The 18,448-nt window shown below is 35.4% G+C and overlaps 1 protein-coding gene and 1 long non-coding RNA gene across 5 annotated transcripts in view; one reads left to right on the top strand and one right to left on the bottom strand.

Annotated features, from left to right (window-relative positions):
• DCDC2 (doublecortin domain containing 2) overlaps nucleotides 1-18,448 on the bottom strand; it is a 148,835-nt gene that overhangs the window by 90,610 nt on the left and 39,777 nt on the right. For all 4 annotated transcript variants that reach the window (XM_036236683.1, XM_016151861.2, XM_036236681.1 and 1 more), the window contains 4 exons: nucleotides 10,279-10,355; nucleotides 10,016-10,147; nucleotides 5,574-5,720; nucleotides 3,795-3,849 (listed from right to left, as the gene is read on the bottom strand). In XM_036236683.1, the coding sequence (XP_036092576.1) occupies nucleotides 3,795-3,849; nucleotides 5,574-5,720; nucleotides 10,016-10,147; nucleotides 10,279-10,355 (411 nt within the window). The remainder of the gene's footprint in view (nucleotides 1-3,794; nucleotides 3,850-5,573; nucleotides 5,721-10,015; nucleotides 10,148-10,278; nucleotides 10,356-18,448) is intronic.
• On the top strand, nucleotides 6,726-17,813 carry LOC118613674. The gene is made up of 3 exons (XR_004955659.1): nucleotides 6,726-7,201; nucleotides 8,830-8,916; nucleotides 17,604-17,813. It is a non-coding gene; the product is annotated as an uncharacterized LOC118613674 (long non-coding RNA).

The raw sequence follows: 18,448 nt of genomic DNA, 5'->3' as shown, positions 1-18,448 counted from the left end.
ACTTACTTGCACCTCCCCTCCTCCCCCCCAACTCAGTGCTAAGTATTTAATGATCTTAAAAACGTGTACATTCTCCAGGGAACCCATTAATTAAAGGAAAAAGTAAATTAATCTTTATCTTAACATTGAGTTTGTGACTTTGGAATTATCACATAAGATGTTCTCTCTGTGCAGCTCACAGCCACTCATGTCCACGTCCACGAAACAGGTTGGAACAACGTATCGTGTCCTTGTGGGTTACATCTGCTGAAATAGGACCTTCTAAAAGAGGCCGACCCTAACCACCCAGATAACACAGCACTCTCTCTCTCTCACTTTCTCTTCACATATCTCATAGTATTTTTCTTCAAGCTTCTCTCTGATTAGTATCAACTGTACTGTGCATTTGTCTTTCTCCTTCTCCAGAATGTAAGCTCCATACATGTAGTATTTTCTCTGGAATCTCTGCCTCTCCCTCCTCACCAAGCACTAAAACAGCGCTTAGGAAATAATGCACTCAATAAATGACTGTTGGATGAACACATTAATCAATGGCAACAGCGATACTCGAAGAACAATTATCATAGATGTGTATCTCCCCTGCTGCCACTGGTCCAAGTCACTTATGTCTCATGCCTAGAGTCAAGCTGTCCCACAGTCTTTTGCTTCTATTCTTGCCCCAACCCACTTCTCCATAGAGAATGGAGACACCACAGCCAGAATGATCTTTTAAAAATATAAATTAAGTGATATCACACTCTTATTCTAATCCTCAAATGGTGTCCCATTAAGGAATAAAATGCAAACTCTTTATATGGCCTCAGGATCAAGCCCACCTGCACGATTTCATCTCAGATCATGATGGCTTTCTTTCCGCCCTCCTCACAGGCCAAGCTCTTTACCAAAGGCCTTCGTGACTGTTTGCTCTGCTGCAGAGGCTCTTTCCTCCCCTGCCCCACTCTTGTATGACTGGCTCCACCATTCAGTTCTCAGTTTCAGAGAATTTTATATGAATTGGTGCCTGGCCACATTTTAGTTTCCTCATAGCACTTATCACCGTCTGAAATTATTTATATATTTGTTTAGAGGTTGATCTCTGTCTACCCCTATTCTCCTACCCTCCCCACTCCATGGACACTTGAATGAAAGTTTCATCAGGTCTGAAACTTTGTCTGTTTGTTCACCACTAATTGCTAGCTGCTTAGAGTAGTTCCTGGTACTTAGTAAGTATTCAATAAATATTTGTTGAATGGATGACTGAATGAGCACATAAATAGAATGATGAATATACAGAATGCTTTGGGAGCACTGTGGAAAGAGGGGCCAACTCTGCTATCATTCTGTTTTTCTAACACAACAAGAAATGTAATTTTGAATCTTCGCTCTTCACGAAATGAAACTGTATTTCTTTAAAAGTAATTTCCTCAAAGAGGCCTTTCCTGACATACCTAGGTTAGTTCTCCTTTGATTGTTTCTCATATTGCTCTGTACTTTTCTTTCATTTTCATCACACTCTGTAATTATATATGGATTTCTGGAATCATTTGTTTAACCTCGGTCTTCCAAGTAGGCCATGAACAAAGAGAAAGCACTGTGTCTTTTTGCTCATTTCCAAGCTCCCACTCACCCATCCTTTCACTGTTGAGGCCTGCTCCCTGTTAGGCTGTGCAGAGTGCTAGGAGGAAACGCTACAACGACAGGTGTGTCTGCTCTTCAGCTATGACCGTCATGTAGTTGAACTTGGAGTTCTACACCTGATGTCCACATCAGGCCTCTGACTCCACCATTTATAACTGCTTGCTGAACACTTTCTACTAGATTTCATGATGACATTTCCAACTTACTGTGTGAAATCAGTCAGGTCATTATTCCTTCTGACTGTCTTCTTTTTGGCCATGATACTACCATTCTCTCAGGCATTCAAGCTCAAAGACTTGCAGTTATCTTTGATTTCAACCTCTCCATTAACCACATGCATCCAATCACCAAGCAAGTCTCTCATTCCTTCACGAACAGTAATCAATCATCTCCCACTACCTCTATCACCTACCCCGGTCTAGGCTCTTATCACTTTATACCAAGGTTACTGCTTGCAATTGCTGCATAACTGATGCCTTATGGTCTCTCAACCCTATTAAGTCTTTCTCCACACAAAAGATCTGACTATCTGACTTTCCTAGAATGGAACTGTATTAATAGTCTTGCTTCTCGGAAGCCCTCACGAGCTGCCCTCTGCTCAAAAATAAAGACCAGACTCTTCATTCTGACATTCAAGGTCATCTAAAACTGCCACCACCTACCATTTGGGCACATCAGCATCCACACCATGATGTACCCTCTATTCCAGTCATCCCGAGGGACTCACTGATCCCTAGGGTCAGGAGCACGAGCTCCCTCCAGGCAGGCCATCTGGACCCAACCCCTCCTCTGCTTTTTGCTTAATGGTAGAGGCTTTGGACGTGCTGCTCCCACTGTCTGTGTTTCCTCTTCCTTTTAAATGAAATAACAACAGTACCTGCCTCGTGGGGTGAGGCTGAAATAAATCACGTCTGTAAAGACACTGACATAATGTTGAGCCCTCAAGTGTTCACTAAATATCAGCCAGCATTATTGCTTCTTCGAATGCTCATCTCCTTTCCTCACACTATCCCTTCTGTCTGAAACCCCTCTCCCCCCACTGACCTTTGCCTGAAACCTAAACAGTTCTCAAAGGAATAGCTCAAATTCAACTTCCTCCATGTACTTTGGCCAAAGCACATCAATTCCCTCTGTCTCTCTCATGTTTGCCAATCTTACCATAGCTTGTTAGTTACCTTTTCAGGCTATCTCCTGTATTTCAGTGAGATCATAAGGTCAAGAGCTCTGTCATAAATAGTATGAGAGTCTCAGTGAATGGGTGAGTAATAAATGTCTGTTGTTTGTTATGCTGAGTTCAGCATGTCCTCATGAAAAATTATTTCTCTTTTTTTTCAAGAATTTCACATGATATAACCAAAGAGATATCATTGCCCAGCAGTCATTTCTTTCACAAAACATCAATACAGGAATTTTGCTTAGTTAATTCAAGAAGGGGAAATGTCAAATAATTCTGATCCCTACTGACTTGGCAATTCAATCAAAAAGGTAGAAAGAGGAAAGAGAAGCCTCAGCCAGGAAAAAAAAAAAAAACTGTCAAAGCATTACTCCAGCATGACATAAAACTCATCTCCATGAGAGGTACAGACAGAAAAGACACTCGTCTCCATGAGGGGTACAGACAAAAAATACAAAGAAGTTGAGAAATTGCCTACTAAGTGCTGGTCACAGTTCCCACACAATAGGTATTTGATAGACGTTTGCCGAATTAACAAAAGAATGAATGATTGATGGAAAAGATTCTGATGGGAACTAAATATTTGGAATGATTCTCAATCTTTTAAAGGACTATACCTGAAGATTACCATTCTCTTACAAAAATTTCTTGTCTAGTCTTTGTCAAAGATAGAGAACGAGACCGGCTCAACCACTAATGTGACCTACCACAGCATTTATTTGAGTTTTATGTACTAGTGCTTAGACTGCAACCGTGATATAAATTATATCAGATTATTCATGGGGCAAAAGAGACCTATTTCAAAATCCATATTATAAAAATGTTAGCTCTCTTTTAAGACCTTAATTGTAACACTGATGCTCTAGTGTTGTTTCACATAATTGCTTACCTACCACAAGGAGGCTACGTTTTATTTCTTCAAATTTAATTGAAACCCAAAGGACAATCTCTCTGTATTATATAGAGATATAGAACATTAATGAGTAAACCATCTGATACTTACGCTCCCTTTAGACTTTCTGGATCCTACAATGGGAGGTAGCGAAGAAGCTTTCTGTCTGTGGAAACAAATACAATTTAGAAATATGAGTGTTATTTACAAAGAATATACAATGCAAGATAATTGTCATCCCAATTTGTCATCCCAGCCTGGAAGTCAACTATTTACTGACATTAGTGTTTCACAAAAAAATCATGTTTTCCCAATTTCACAAAGACCGCCATAAAATATCCAAATTTCATTCCAAATGATGTTAATGCTTTCCTGTGTACTATTTTAATTGATTCTTAAAATAAACTTTTAGTACCACCTTACATTTTTTCATGATATTTTTATTCAATTTCCAATTTTTATATGAATTTCAATTATTTCCAAAGCTGAGTATGATTTTTAACAGACTGAGTTTAAAACAATAAATGTCTATTTTTTAAAATGTCTACAATGTCTACCACTGATAGAAGCTCAGAATGGTAACCCACTGGCATTTATATTCAGAGAGCTTCTAAACCAATTAGTCTCATCAAAGAATAAAAATTTCTTTTCAGCTATAAAAGTGTTGTTTCACAGGGTCTATATTATTAGAAAATGATCTATCCCAGAACCCAGCTGGACCACTTTGAAAAATAATAAGACATATAAAGGTAAATCATACTAATCTATCGGAGAAAGGCCACAATGAGTTAGTTTTCTCACCGCCATCAAGTACACACTGAAGTTCACAAAAGTCTAATCCTGTGTTGCCTAGCAGAGACTGTGAAGGATTTGATTTCATGGATGGGTAAGGATGGTTAGCAATAAGCCTACTGGTAAACAATCACAAAGTGCTGGAAAACCATGTGCTCTTGCATGCTTCAAACAGCACCTCTGAAATTTTATTTCATCTAATACTTATATAGAAATCCTTGTTTAGCCTCCATCAGATTTCACAAATTGAGAATTAATAAAGAACAAACTAGTGACATTCTGCTCTTTTTCTACAAGTATCACCCACTCTGGCAAAGAAAACCACAAAAAGTCAGTAGTCAGTAGCAAAGAGGCCATAGAATCTCTGGAAAATGCCACAGAGGTGTATCCTGGGGCATCCTGAGCAAGCTGAGGGGAGGGTCCCTGCATGTGCCAGGGATCAGTGCATTTCAAGCATGTCTCTGCAGTCCATCTATGTGGCTAGAATAGGGCGTGTTTCACAAACACATGACACCGAATGGGGAAAACAGTTCACAGTGCATTATGTGTAATTAAAATTGTAATCTTTAAAATTTTGCATGTATTAACTACAAACTTGGTCATTCTACTTATTGTGCACAAATGGCATTACATTGTTTTTCTATTTTAGTTATTATCAAAAGAGGCATAAAATATTACATTTTTTAAAAACATTTTTGGATATTTATATATATACGCCAGCTGAAAAATTATTTGGTCTAGGTAAATAGTTAAAGACATTATCAAAACCTCTAATAATGTGTGCTGTATAGCAGCTCATTACCCTGTATCTTCTTCATTGGAGTAAATTTTTATATTTATTATAAATTCATAAGTGAATGGTAAATTAAAAAAAAAAAAACTATGTAGTCTTTCATAGGTTCCCCAACATTACAGTGCAATAGCTCTCAATCTCCAATTATGGCAAAAAAAAAAAAAAAAAAGATCAATGTATCTCATACATGTTTTCCATTCTAACTGATAAACAAGATTATTTAAAATATACCAGTGGTCAACAAAAGACCATGCTATTTCAAGTGACAACTAAAATATGAGAAGTAAAGGAGGATAAAAACTTACCCATAAGACCTTCTCACTGTTGACTTGTCAAAAAGCAATTCACTGTAAGGTAATTTCTTAAACTTATCTCTGCCAACAGCCACATAAAACTGCCCATTCTCCAACTCTGTCCCACTCTCAACCAGTTTTCCTTCTAAAGTATAAAGTCTGCCAAAATATGAATGCCAACAATTAACATTTTAACAAGCATTAAAATAACTGATTAAAATTACAAAGTAAATAAAAACATTCTGTTCCTAATTTGGCTCATCTGTTACTATCCTAATTATTGAATTATAAATATCCCAAAGTCATTAAATTCAACTAAATGCCAATGTTACAATGCAGGCACAATTGCTATCTGGCTGTACAGTGTTTCATCCCAATAAACTTGACAATCTAACACAAGCATCCCCTGTGGCTGCTATATTAAAATTTTAGAGGGAAAGATTTAACTTGTACAGAATACGTGCTTTAAATAAAGTTCAGCTTCTGTAAAGTTGAATTGTTCTATTTCTATTTTGTGAGTACTTTTAGATTTTATTTTCTTAATTTATTTGTCAGGCAGATAAGCCTCTTACAGCATTCTATGTAAGAGCAGCCCTCAGCCAAAATGTTATATCCAAACACACAGAACTGGGTCAGAAAATAAGAATTCAGAGGGCAGGAGGTGAAGGAAGCCATTGCCAGTATTAATGAAGCATAGCAAACTGCATAGCATTCATGTGTGTGGTGTTTTTAAAAATTTTTTTGGCTTTCCGTCATCTTCCTGGCATCAAGGGATTTCATAAGAACCTCCCTTTACTGTAAAACTACTGCTGCAAACTACAATTAATATGTTACTTATGAAAAGAACAGTGATAATTTTTTAGATGATTTAAAGTGTTCACAAAACTTGTTGAAAAAAGGAAAAAAAAAACAAACAAAAAAACCAGATTCTCAGAAAACTACACCAGAAAGACAATGAATATTTTTGAAGGCTAGAAACAAGAATTAGTAACTGGAAGGATTTCAAGATACTAATTAAAAATATTCTCAGACTTATATAATAAAGGTTAGTGACATTTGCAAAGGAAAAAGACATCCATTGATCTGTCTGTCTGTTTACTGATGCTATAAATGGCCATATCATATGGAGCCATGAAGTACAAAGAAAATGACCACTAAAATCCCTGGAATGTGCTTAGGTTGAGTTAGTGTAAAGATGCTAGTCTCTTCCTTTATAACAGTGTACTCCTAGGCCTACAAGTCTAAACAGCAAACACTCGCCCAGACAGAATTCGAGTTTTCCTGCCTTGACCTAAACCAGGGTTTCCGAACAGTGACACAGTTGACATTTTGGGCTTGACTGCTCCTGTGAATTGCAGGACAACAGCATCCTTAGGCTCTGCCCATTTAGATGGCAGTCACAGCCATCCCATCCTCAGTTATGACTACCAGAACTGAATGACTGCAGACACTGCCAAGCGTCCCCAAGGGGCAAAACCACCTCTGGTTGAGAAGCACTGGCCTAGACCCAGGCATTCTTCTTTCAAGTTTCTTCAAAATAGGAAGATCTGAATCAGTAGTTAAATTTTACAGCTGGAAATTAAAAGGCAGCATAGCTGTGGATCTGGAAAAAGCCAAGATTTTACTTGTTTCCTCTGCAGGTAAGTAAAGGGTACTGAATAAATTCTAGCCCATGATGTTAGCCTTTCTTTCTATGACTCTTGTTGACCTGCTTTCTTCCTTTACTACAAACAGGGAATTTAATCAATTTTTATGGGGTGGTTTTGATATATAAATATCCTAAGGTACAGGGAGGATCCAAACGTAAGACTGAAGTGCTTTGTTAAAGGAAAATGGAAATGCCCCAAGTGAACAGCAACCAAAGCTCACTCATATCTGGCATCACATTAAGAATTAACTTCCTCCAAGTATTCAAAAGTTTGGGGGACATATAAATAAATATTTTCATTTCTGTATTTGTACTTGCATAAATTTTATTTTCATGATGAATTTGTTCCTATCAATATATGTTTGAATAGGGGTGTCTGGGCATGCAATCATGTATATATATCTTTGTGTGCTTTATATTATTTATTGAGTGGGTTTACATTTATGTATATGCCAGAAGACACAACTATATATTTTTAAAGTCAACATATAACTACCAAGGTCCGTTGTCTCTCCTGACACCAAAATAAAATCCAGAAGTATCAAAAGTTTAAATGAAATCAAAAACAGCAAGATGAAAACATAGAAGAATATTTTTATAGTCTTGGAGTGAGGAAGATCTAAGCTAGTCATAAAACTCAATGATCATAAGAAAGATTGAAAATTCAACTGCATCAAAAATCAACATATCTATATGCAAAATGACAGAGAAAATCAAAAATACAAACTGGAAACATATTTAAAACTCATATGAGGAAAGGCAAAGTTCTATAATATGTAAAGAGTATCTATAAATCAATAAGATAAACGTACAAAGGCTATGACAGATAGTTCATTTATAATAGAAGATAAATATGTGGTATTTATTTAGAGAATAATTTAGTAACTAAGAGTACATGCTCTGGAGCCATGCTGCGGACAAACTAGGCTTGAATTCCAGCCCTGCTAGCCACTCCCTGCATAATCTTGGGCAAGTAACTTTTCCCCTCTATGTCTCATGTTTCATGTCTATTATAAGAGAATAACACTACCTATCTATACCTCATAGGGCTGCTGAGTTAATTAAGCTAAAAATATAAAACACCTGGAATAACACCTTGCACATAAGAAATGCTCAACAGTTGCAGTTAAAAATATAAAAAGCAAGAAGCAAGGAAATACTATTTTTATCCAACATAAATGAAAAGATACGACATTTGTTAGTTTTATAGCATAAATAACAGCATTAAAAAGGAAATAAAAAGCCCTTTCATGCACTTTGGGTGGGAGTGCAAGTTAGCACAAACTCTGAAAGGCATTTGGCTGTATCTATCAAAATTTAAAATGCACTAGACACAACAATTGTACTTCTAGACTTTAGCCTCCTGATAAACTCTGTTTATATACAAAAACATGTACACATAATAGCAAAAGATTGGAAATGACCTAAATTTCCATTAAGAAGAAACTGTTAAATTAGGGCACAGTCATAAAACAGAATATTTTGTAGTCATTAAAAATAATTGAATAGAGATATTTGTCCTAAGAAGAACAATCTCCAAGATTTGTTGTTACAGGAAAAAAGTAAGGTACATTTATATATTTATTCATGTATATGTGTGTTCTCATTTGTGTTTTTAAGAAATAAAAGATGCATGTGCTTCCATATGCATGGAATATTCTGGAATAATGCAGAGGAATATTGGAGAGAAGGACTGAGGAGCCAGAGGTGGGAGAAATAGTTTTTATTTATATCTTCAGTCTTGTTTAAAAATTTTTTACCACATGTGAAGTATTACTTTCAATTACATTTATATATCTATATAGTAAATATTTATTCATTTATATACCTAATTATATTTAAAATTCAAATGGCTGTGAAAGTATATATACTAATATATGTAAATACACATGCATTAATCTATATACATATTTAACTGAAAGACATAACATGCAATCATTTGAGAATTTATGTTTTCATATGTCCATAAACAGACATATAGCTATGAAAACATGCATGAGATCTTGAAAGCAGGAGTGTATTCTACCCGTGGAGTATATTAGAGAGACTGAGGTTAAGATAGAATTTAAACTATCAGAAAACTCTTGATTAGATTTCAAATATTTGTGTCTCATATATATGTATATATATATGAATTATATATATGAATGATTAAGAATATACATATATTCTTAATATGGTCTGTACTTGTATACATTATTTATAACCTCCCTACCTATAAGAATATAAATAAGTCAGCCTCCATCAAAAGGTAATTTCATAGGCTTCACAATTTAAAAGCCATGATTTTAATCTTCACTTAAATTTCAGAACTCGATAAAAATGCTTTTGATTTCTCAAGTTTAGGCAACCCCATTTAATTAGACTCTCTAACCCGCCTCCTCTTTAAATCCTGATGTCTATTTTATGCTAGGAAAATAATTTGGACCACCAAAGAATTATAAATGTCTCCTGAAAAAAAAGGACAGTTAATTAAGAGTCAAGAAACTGGTTTGCTTTAAAAAAAAGTCCTTCTCAACTAAAAGAATGTTGCTTATTAGCTTTAAACCAAAAGAATAAAAATTTGTTGATGTGCTACTATATGCCAATGACTATTTTAAACTCTTTATATGGTTTATCTTATTCCTTAAAACAACCCTGTAAGATAAGTACTATTACATAGCCATTTTACAGATAAAGAAACTAAGGAGCATAGAGCCTAACTGGTGAGCCAAAATTCAAATTTAGACCAGCAGCTTTCAGAAACTCCTGAGAATATCTTCAGCAATTCTGAAACTCATCCACTTACAAGATGACTTTGACATACCTGTGGACAGCCCCACTCCTCAGAGTTATTTTTTCCGTGACCATTTGTAGCACATGATCCCACTGATTCAAGGCTTTTCTAGGGATGAGGAGGCGAGAAGCTGGTTTTATGAGGTCTCCATTTGCAATCAAGCTGGACAGAAAGCAAAGCCAGTGAGCCACATCGTTTGGAACACTAATACCTTTAAAACTACAAAGCAGGTCCTAAAGCAAAGGAAAACCACCCGCCAACTTCAACTTGAGCTATAAAGGGCTCCAACTTACAAGATACTGCAGGGTTCCTGAAGCGGTTTTCTAAATCGAGCTGACACATTGATCTTGCTGTGGATTACTGGTTTTACCTTTAGAAGCAAAGAAACACAAATCACTGAGCTTGTGTTAGTTTCTTTCTTTATTTTATTGTATATTTTCTATTGAGGAAAAACTATAGGTTTCCAGGGAACTAGCTGAGACCTGTTGTGCATGTGTTAAAATCTTGCTTTTTTCCCCACTTATGTAAACACTCTGGGTTCATTTTCTATCAATATTATGTGCCCTTAACAAAGCTCTCAAGAAAACTTTCTCTTAAGCCCTGCTCATGATCTGAGCCAACACAGAAACTGTTGAGTTGATATGAGGATTTCAAGGCAACTTTTTTAAATGATGCTTTCTGTAAAATAGTAATAAAATAATCCTATAAAATCTTGAACCCTGAAGTTCCACCTCCAGCCACATGTCCTATGTCTCATCATCTCTCCTCACTTACATTCATTTCACCTACTTCCTGAATCTAGGCCCCCAGTGGGTGCTTGACCCGATCCTAACATCTTCAGACTAACTCCATCACTTTTTCTTGATTTCGCTTCTTTCCCCTTCCATCAGCCCCCCTCCTCCCAGTGCCCTCAGCTCCTGAACTCCTTGCATCTGGATGGGTCTGGTCCTCTTTCCCCCTTCTTTGCTTCCACGGTCCAGGCTGCTATTAGCAAGAACCTCATGGTCCCGCAGTACCCTCTCTTTGGCATCAGCCCAACCTCTTCCCTTCCCAAGTCAATTATTTCTTAGATTTCCTACAGTGAGGAGTCCAGATTCCTACTTCTCATTTTAAACCCTAAAATCCCACTCCAGAGACACACTCACTCTCGGCAGATCACTTCCCTCCAAACTTAAGAAATAAGAGCCAACAGGCATAAAGCCTTTTCACCTCCTTGTCCTCCACAACCCACCTCATCCACTTCCTCGCCAACTTTTCAGCTTTTCTGCCTGTCTCAGAAAAGGATCTTTATCCTTTTAGAAAGCTAACTCCACATCTGGATTTTGTCCTGTGCTGACTCCACTTGTTCTATTAATTACCTAGAACCTTCCACACCCATCTGGTATCTTCGATTTCTCCCTCGACCCTCTGGCCCTCTCAAGTACTAACCTGTCCCTATTTCTCCTCCTCATTCTTCATATTCCCACTTCCTCCTGCTCCACCCTCTCCTCAGTCTTCTGCTATCTGATTTCCACCTCTACCACCGAAAAATAACCCCCAACTCTTAAGCATGGCCTACAAGAATCCCCATGACAAACCACTGCTTATTCAGTTTCCTCACCTCTTACCCATATTCCTTCCAAGAAGACCCCTAGATCACCATGCACTTGAATCAAACTAGTCTCCTCTTCATTCCCAAAACACACCCTGAATCCACCTCCATGCCTTTGTCATTTTATCTCTCTGCCTACAATGCTCTCCCCGTTTCTCCACTTGCTGAAATCCCACTTGCTAGGCTCAGCTCAGTTATCTCCAGTCTTTCTTTATTCATTCTCAATTAGCTTTCTATCTCAAACTGCTACTACTATTATAGTCTTGATGATAGCACTTTTGTTTTTAGAGATTTTTCTCCCCTGATTTGAAAAGAAAAGGTACAAGCAAAGGAAACTGATTAATAAAAATAGCTAACATTTATTGCACTATATTTAATGGCAAACACTATGCTAAGTAATTTATACACATTATGTATCATTTAATCATCATAAGATGTTCCAAAGTAAGTACTATTACTATAGCGCCATTTAATAAACAAAAAAACTAGAGGTTAATTAGTTTTCCTAAAATCACACAATAAGGGGCAGAGTTTTAGTGAATCCATATCCTTGTACCTCTAACTATTCGTTATGCACTTTACTAGGTATTTTAGAGATCACATATTAACCCTAAATAATTTATGGCACTCTCTCATTTGTCAAATTATGCCATCTTTGAGAGGAACAAAAAATATGAATTTTTCTGACTCTCCAGTGACTAAAAAAATCCTTGCAATGCCTGCCAGTTGCAGAATAAATGTTTGTTAATATTTAACTTAAAATGCTGTAATTTAAAACACACGGATCAATGGAATAAAACAGCCCAGAAATAAATCCGCACATATATGGTCAATTAATTTATGACGAAAGAGACCAAAAAAAATACAATGGGGAAAGGAAAGTCTTTTCTCTGTGTTGGGAAATTATGTTGGGAAAACTGAATAGCCGCATATAAAAGAATGACAGTGACCCCTACCATACACCACACACACACGCACGCACACACACACACACACACACACAATTCAAAATGGATTAAAGACTTTAACATAAGACTTGAACACAAAACTCTTAGAATAAAATATAGGGTATAAGTCCCTTGACCAGAGATAACAAGTGTTGGGTGAGAGAGAATGTGGAGAAAAGCAACCTGTTGTGCACTGTTGGTGGAAACGCAAATTGGTTCAGCCACCATAAAAAACAATATAGAGGTCCTTCAAAAACATTAAAAATAGAACTACCATATGATTCAGTAATTCCATTTCTGGGTATATATTTAAAGGAAATGAAAACAGGATCTCGAAGAGATATCTGTATTCCCATGTTCTTTGCAGCATTATTTTCAATAACCAAGACAAAAACCACCTAAGTATCTACTGATGAATAAATGGACAAAGAAAATGTGGTATGTACACACAGAGAGAGAGTGCAATATTATTCAGCCATAAGAAAGAAGGAAATCCTGCCATTTGTGACAACATGGATGGACCTTGGGGACATTATGTTAAGTGAAATAAGCCAGACTCAGAAAAAAATATACTCCATGCTATCACTTATGTGTAGCACTTTAAACAAACAAACAAACAAAAGTCAACTCATAGAACTATGAGGGAAAAATTGGTTTTCAAGGGCAGAGGGTTGGAAAGGAGAAAAAGGAAAGAGGTTGGTAAAAGGGCATAAACATTCGGCTATAAGATAAATAAAGTCTGAGTATCTAATCCACAACTTGGAGGAAGGAAAGATATTCTAATTTCAAGTTAAACATTTTTAAATTCAATCATAATAATTGTACACTTTAAACACAGAGGTTCTTGCCCTAAACTAATATTTACAATGATATTGACTTCCTTTAAAAACAATATTGAACAGATAATACATACACCTAAACAAAATCCAAGTGGAGTGTCTTGTGAAAAGGAAGTGTCCCTCCAGCCACCACATTGTAACCAGAGTTAATAATATTCCTTCAAAGACAGTCCATATATACACATGCATATTATCTTATGTATGAATAATTTTTAAACATAAGTGATAACCAGTTATACCCCTTCTTCAGCACTTTGCTTTTACCATTTAACAATATCACAGATACTATTCTGTATTGCTACTTAGAGTAAGGGTTGCTTTGTTCTTTATAATAGCCGTGTATATTCCACTCTATGAACATGCAATAATATATTTAATGTAATGATCTCCAAACTCTTCCAAATTTTGATTGTTTCCAAACTTTTCCTATTGCAAATAATGTCATGATGGGTTTCATTGTAAATATTTATTGGCATAGGTATGTAAGTATATTTTTAGAATAAATTATTAAAAGCAAGAATTTGCTGAAAGAGGATAAGCAATTTTTTTTTAATTTAATGACATTTATTGCAAGTTTACTCCTGATCAATCTCATGAGTCCCTTGATTTATTTAATTCATACTCTAGCACAAGAAAATAGACTAATTTACAAAGAATACCATTATGAGGCCAGGTGTGGTTTACCACACCTGGAGATGACTTTGAATCTCTCTCCCATCGATTGCTTACTTGTAAGGCGCACAAGCATGTTTAACTGCAAATGAATCTCACCTGTATGAAGGACAGGTCTTTCTGAATCTGTGTCTGTGCTGACAGTGTCTTCCTCTTAAAATCCTCCCCACCTTTTAAATATGGCTCTATCGCTTCCCTGACCACTAGACTCAAAGCTTCTGCCATATCCCTGGTTCTCTGCTGCCCTTCTCTGTCTTATATTTTCCATGATATTTACCATCATCTGACACATTGTACATATTATCTATTTCTTTTATTTTCTTGTCCTTATTGTTACTTCTTAGTTGCTTTCAATATTAACTAGTAATATATTGAGCACATACTTCATACTCAGTTATTTTTTCAAATGTCTTGCCTACTGACCTTGATTGTTTAATACCTCTGGAATTGTTGATTTAAAGATGAAGATGAATAAGCTATATAAACCAATAACTTTATAATTTTTGTTAAGTTGGTCAAAATATGCTACTTTTCTTTAGCATATACACATTTATACTGTACAGGAATTCATAAATACACATAATTTTTATAACAATTTATAACTTTATTGTGAGTCTATAAGTTGCTTCTCGAATTAAATTAAACCACCTATCCTGAATTGCTATTTTCCTCATTTATCATAACAAAAATATTTCCCAAATGCTCATGATTAGACAGTTGAAGATTACTCTTAAATATATATTTCTTTGTGTCATTATAGTTAAAATAATTGGATTAGTCTTTTTTCAGACACACTAATAAAAGAATCTGAAAAAATAATCCAAGTAATATATCTGAATTGAAGAAAATATGTGAGACTATTGTATAAAGCAACAGAAACTTTTTGGAAAAAACTACAATTTTTCCTTTAAAACGCATTTTTCTATTTGGAATTTTAAATAATAGCTTAAATCATAAAAAAAATGAGTTATATCAATTGCATATAGGAGAAGCTTTTCCAGAGCCCTTATCAGAGATGATTATTGCTCACTTGGTATTAATCTGGAGACATTATGGCTTTAGATAATAAGAAATATAATAAACTAGAATAAGTTTTTTAAGCTTGCAAGTTTTATTAGTAGCTCACGCACTTCCCCTTGCCATTTTAAAATAAACAGTACTTGAAAAACGAGAATAATTTTAAGGATCAACACATATAGTTATGAAGGGATAGTCACATAGGTGCTCATAGGTGCTCTCACTCAGACCCCTGTGTACCAAGAATGGCTCTCATTGGTTAGCAAGCTGACAATAGTTGTATAATTTGTGACTGTGGAACCATATCAGGTGACAATATATCAATGCAAAACTCAAGGTTTGGAAGCAGTAGAGCAAATACTCTTGTCTGGCTTTGTCAATTGGTGAGGGAACCAACACCAAGCAAAAGTAGAGCATGCTTATAGCTGATGTCTGCTTTGATCCTGCAGGGGCTAACGTTTTTTTAGAAACCCCAGTTTATTTGGATGTTGAGGTAAGTTAGCTTGGTGAACGAAAAAGAGGGGCCATTTCCTGAGTATAAATAAATAGATAGATAGAAAGACAGACAGACAGACAGGCAGGCAGGCAAGCAGGCAGACTAAATATCTGGCTAACATTTTCCTGGAAATATTTCCAAGTCAAAGGTGGCAAAAGTGACTTGACTATGTTTATGCTTCTAGAAAGGTGTAAGGCAAGACTCTGAAGTAGGTCTTTGGTAAATCACATACGCTTTCCAATAAATCACTGTCTCTGTCTCCACTATCTTATTTAGATCATGTTTATGTCACAAATTATGTCTCTCTCACACACACACACGCGCACACACACACACACACACACACACACACAATAACCCAACAACACTTCATATGAACCTGACAAGCCTAAGTACAGAATTTAACTCACATTCACAAATGCCATGTGACACATTGTAGAATATCACAGCAGCTACATCAAATTTCAGGTAAAACTTGCATGACTCAAAAATAAGAATCTATTTGTTATAAAAAAATAAACTCAATAAAGTTAAAATTTTTGCTTTGAAAATATATATTTGAAATAATAAGATCAAGATCTGCAAACTGAGCAACTGATTAAAGGTCTAAAATTCTAAATTCCAGGACTAATGGCCAATTCAATGCCTCACATATCATTTTCTTGATCTGTAAAAATAAGGATAGTTCTGCTAACTTAGCCCAAAGGGATGTTCCAGGTACTAATTAATGAAGTGGATATACCCTGGGGCCGTTAGGCTGCAAGCTTCAGAGACTCTATCTGCCTCAAATCTCAGCACTCACCACCTCTTGAAACCCTCAGTTTGACCAAGAAAACCAAACTCAGTCTAAGGACAGCATCTGCAGATACGATGCTGTTAAACGGACACCATCACAAAATCTAATTACCACTGACCTCTTGTAAAAACTCGTTATACGATTTAAAAATTCAATTTTATATCATACATAAAAACTCACTTTTAAAAAATACTATCCATAATGTAGACTTAATCATAAAGGAAAAAAATGTACTCAAGTTATTCATTCGTAAAATATACAAGCCAACCTGCACAAAGAAGCTTCAACTCTATTTTCCTTACTATATGGATTTAAGAAAAAGTAAGCTCTCAAAATGGCCATCTGAGAACAAAGAGGAGAACAAAGTACTTTACAAAATGTTTAACTAATTTCACCACTTTTTGATAAACGAGAAAAGGGGGAAAAATTATAAAAGACACCAGAGTAGAAAATAACTTACCTTTGAATCAATAGAGCAGATGTATCCAAACTATTGATTGTTCTAAAGTGCTTTTAAAAGCCCTTTTTTCATGGATATTACTTTTTTAAAAAAATGGAAGAAAGACATGCTAAGATAATGGTGATGATACAATCCACCAGACTGAGCATGTCCTGTTTTGATAGTATATATCATAACTGACAATTAGAAAGTGCCTCTATCAGAGGGTATTTCGTGCTGGGAATTTCTCCTCAACCTCATGGAATGAAATATCTATCATGGAAATACTCCAGATACATGTATTGAAAGAGAAATTTGAAAAGGTGAAGACAATGGTCAAACTTTTCAAAAGAATAGTTGACTCACCCTTACATCGAATTATAATAAATTATGAGTATTGCCATACTCTAATCTACAGATTAATAGAGATCTTCTGAGACCAAAATTTCATCATTTTACTATGATTATCTGTCACCTTCATATCAAAGTAAATAAATTATGATAATTGGCACAAACTTTGATAAATAAAATGTATCTGCTGTGTTTGTGTCATTAAGATTATATTTTTATCACTGAATATTTCAGTGTTTCTTTTTTCCATTTTCAAGTAACCTAAGAGATAATTCCACTTCTGGTGAGGAGCTTGAAGATTGTGGGAGAATATTGTTCCCAACATGATGGCAAAAACTGAGAAAGAAGTTAAAAATCATAATTTTAAAAAATGCATAAAAGAGTTTAGGATGCAAAGAAATCTAAATGAAATAAATTCCAGAGAGAGATAATCGTTTTCAAAGTAAACCTATATCTGCTTTCATCTCCAGGGGCACGGTATGCAGAGAAACAAATCTTCTATAGAAGGCCAGCCAGTGTGTGGGTTGGCATGACAGAGAAGACCCAAGAGCAAGTCTGCATTACCCACCAATTCTTTCCCATGGGAGCTTCTTTACTGGCATAAGAGTGTAACAAAGATAAGTTAAGGACACGTACTGTAACCTCTAGAGTAATCACTAAAAAAAAAAAAAAAAAAAAAATCACAAAGAGGCATAGCTAAAAAGCTAATAGAGAAATAAAATGAAGTAATTAAAAAAAACATTTTATTAATCTAAAGAAGATGGGAAAAGTTTTAAAAACAATCACAGGGATGCAAAGTACAGCATAGGGAATATAGTCAACAATATTGTAAAAACTCTGTATGGTGTCAGATGGGTACTAGATTTATTAGGGCAATCACTTTGTAAGTTATGTAAATGTCTAATCACTATGTGGTACACCTGAAACTAACATAATATTGTATGTCAACTGTAATTGAAAAAATTTTTTATATTATTTTTTAAAAGTTTCCCCTTGGCTACTGCCTATCAAATATTTCTATATGATTATATAAACATAATTAACGGAACCTCAATGGAATGAAAATTGAAATTCTTTAACCCTTTAAAACTTCTAGAAATTCCAGAAAGTCCTGGTGGCAAAATCAGCCCAGCCTCTGAAACATTTTGGAGAGATTATTTTCATCAGCACTGTTACATAATAATAAAAAATTCCAACCACTCTAACTTCAGTGAGAACCTAGTTATAGAAGATGTCTCTAATTATAATGAACAAGCTGTTTAAAACATTCCCAGAAGGGTCCAATTAGTTTCTATGAGCTGATGAAACCATTCAT

This window comes from Rousettus aegyptiacus, unplaced genomic scaffold, assembly GCF_014176215.1.
Source record: "Rousettus aegyptiacus isolate mRouAeg1 unplaced genomic scaffold, mRouAeg1.p scaffold_m13_p_1, whole genome shotgun sequence".
Lineage (NCBI taxonomy): Eukaryota > Metazoa > Chordata > Mammalia > Chiroptera > Pteropodidae > Rousettus > Rousettus aegyptiacus.
The sequence above is the reverse complement of the archived record's forward strand: the minus strand, read 5'-3'. Positions and strand labels throughout refer to the sequence as shown.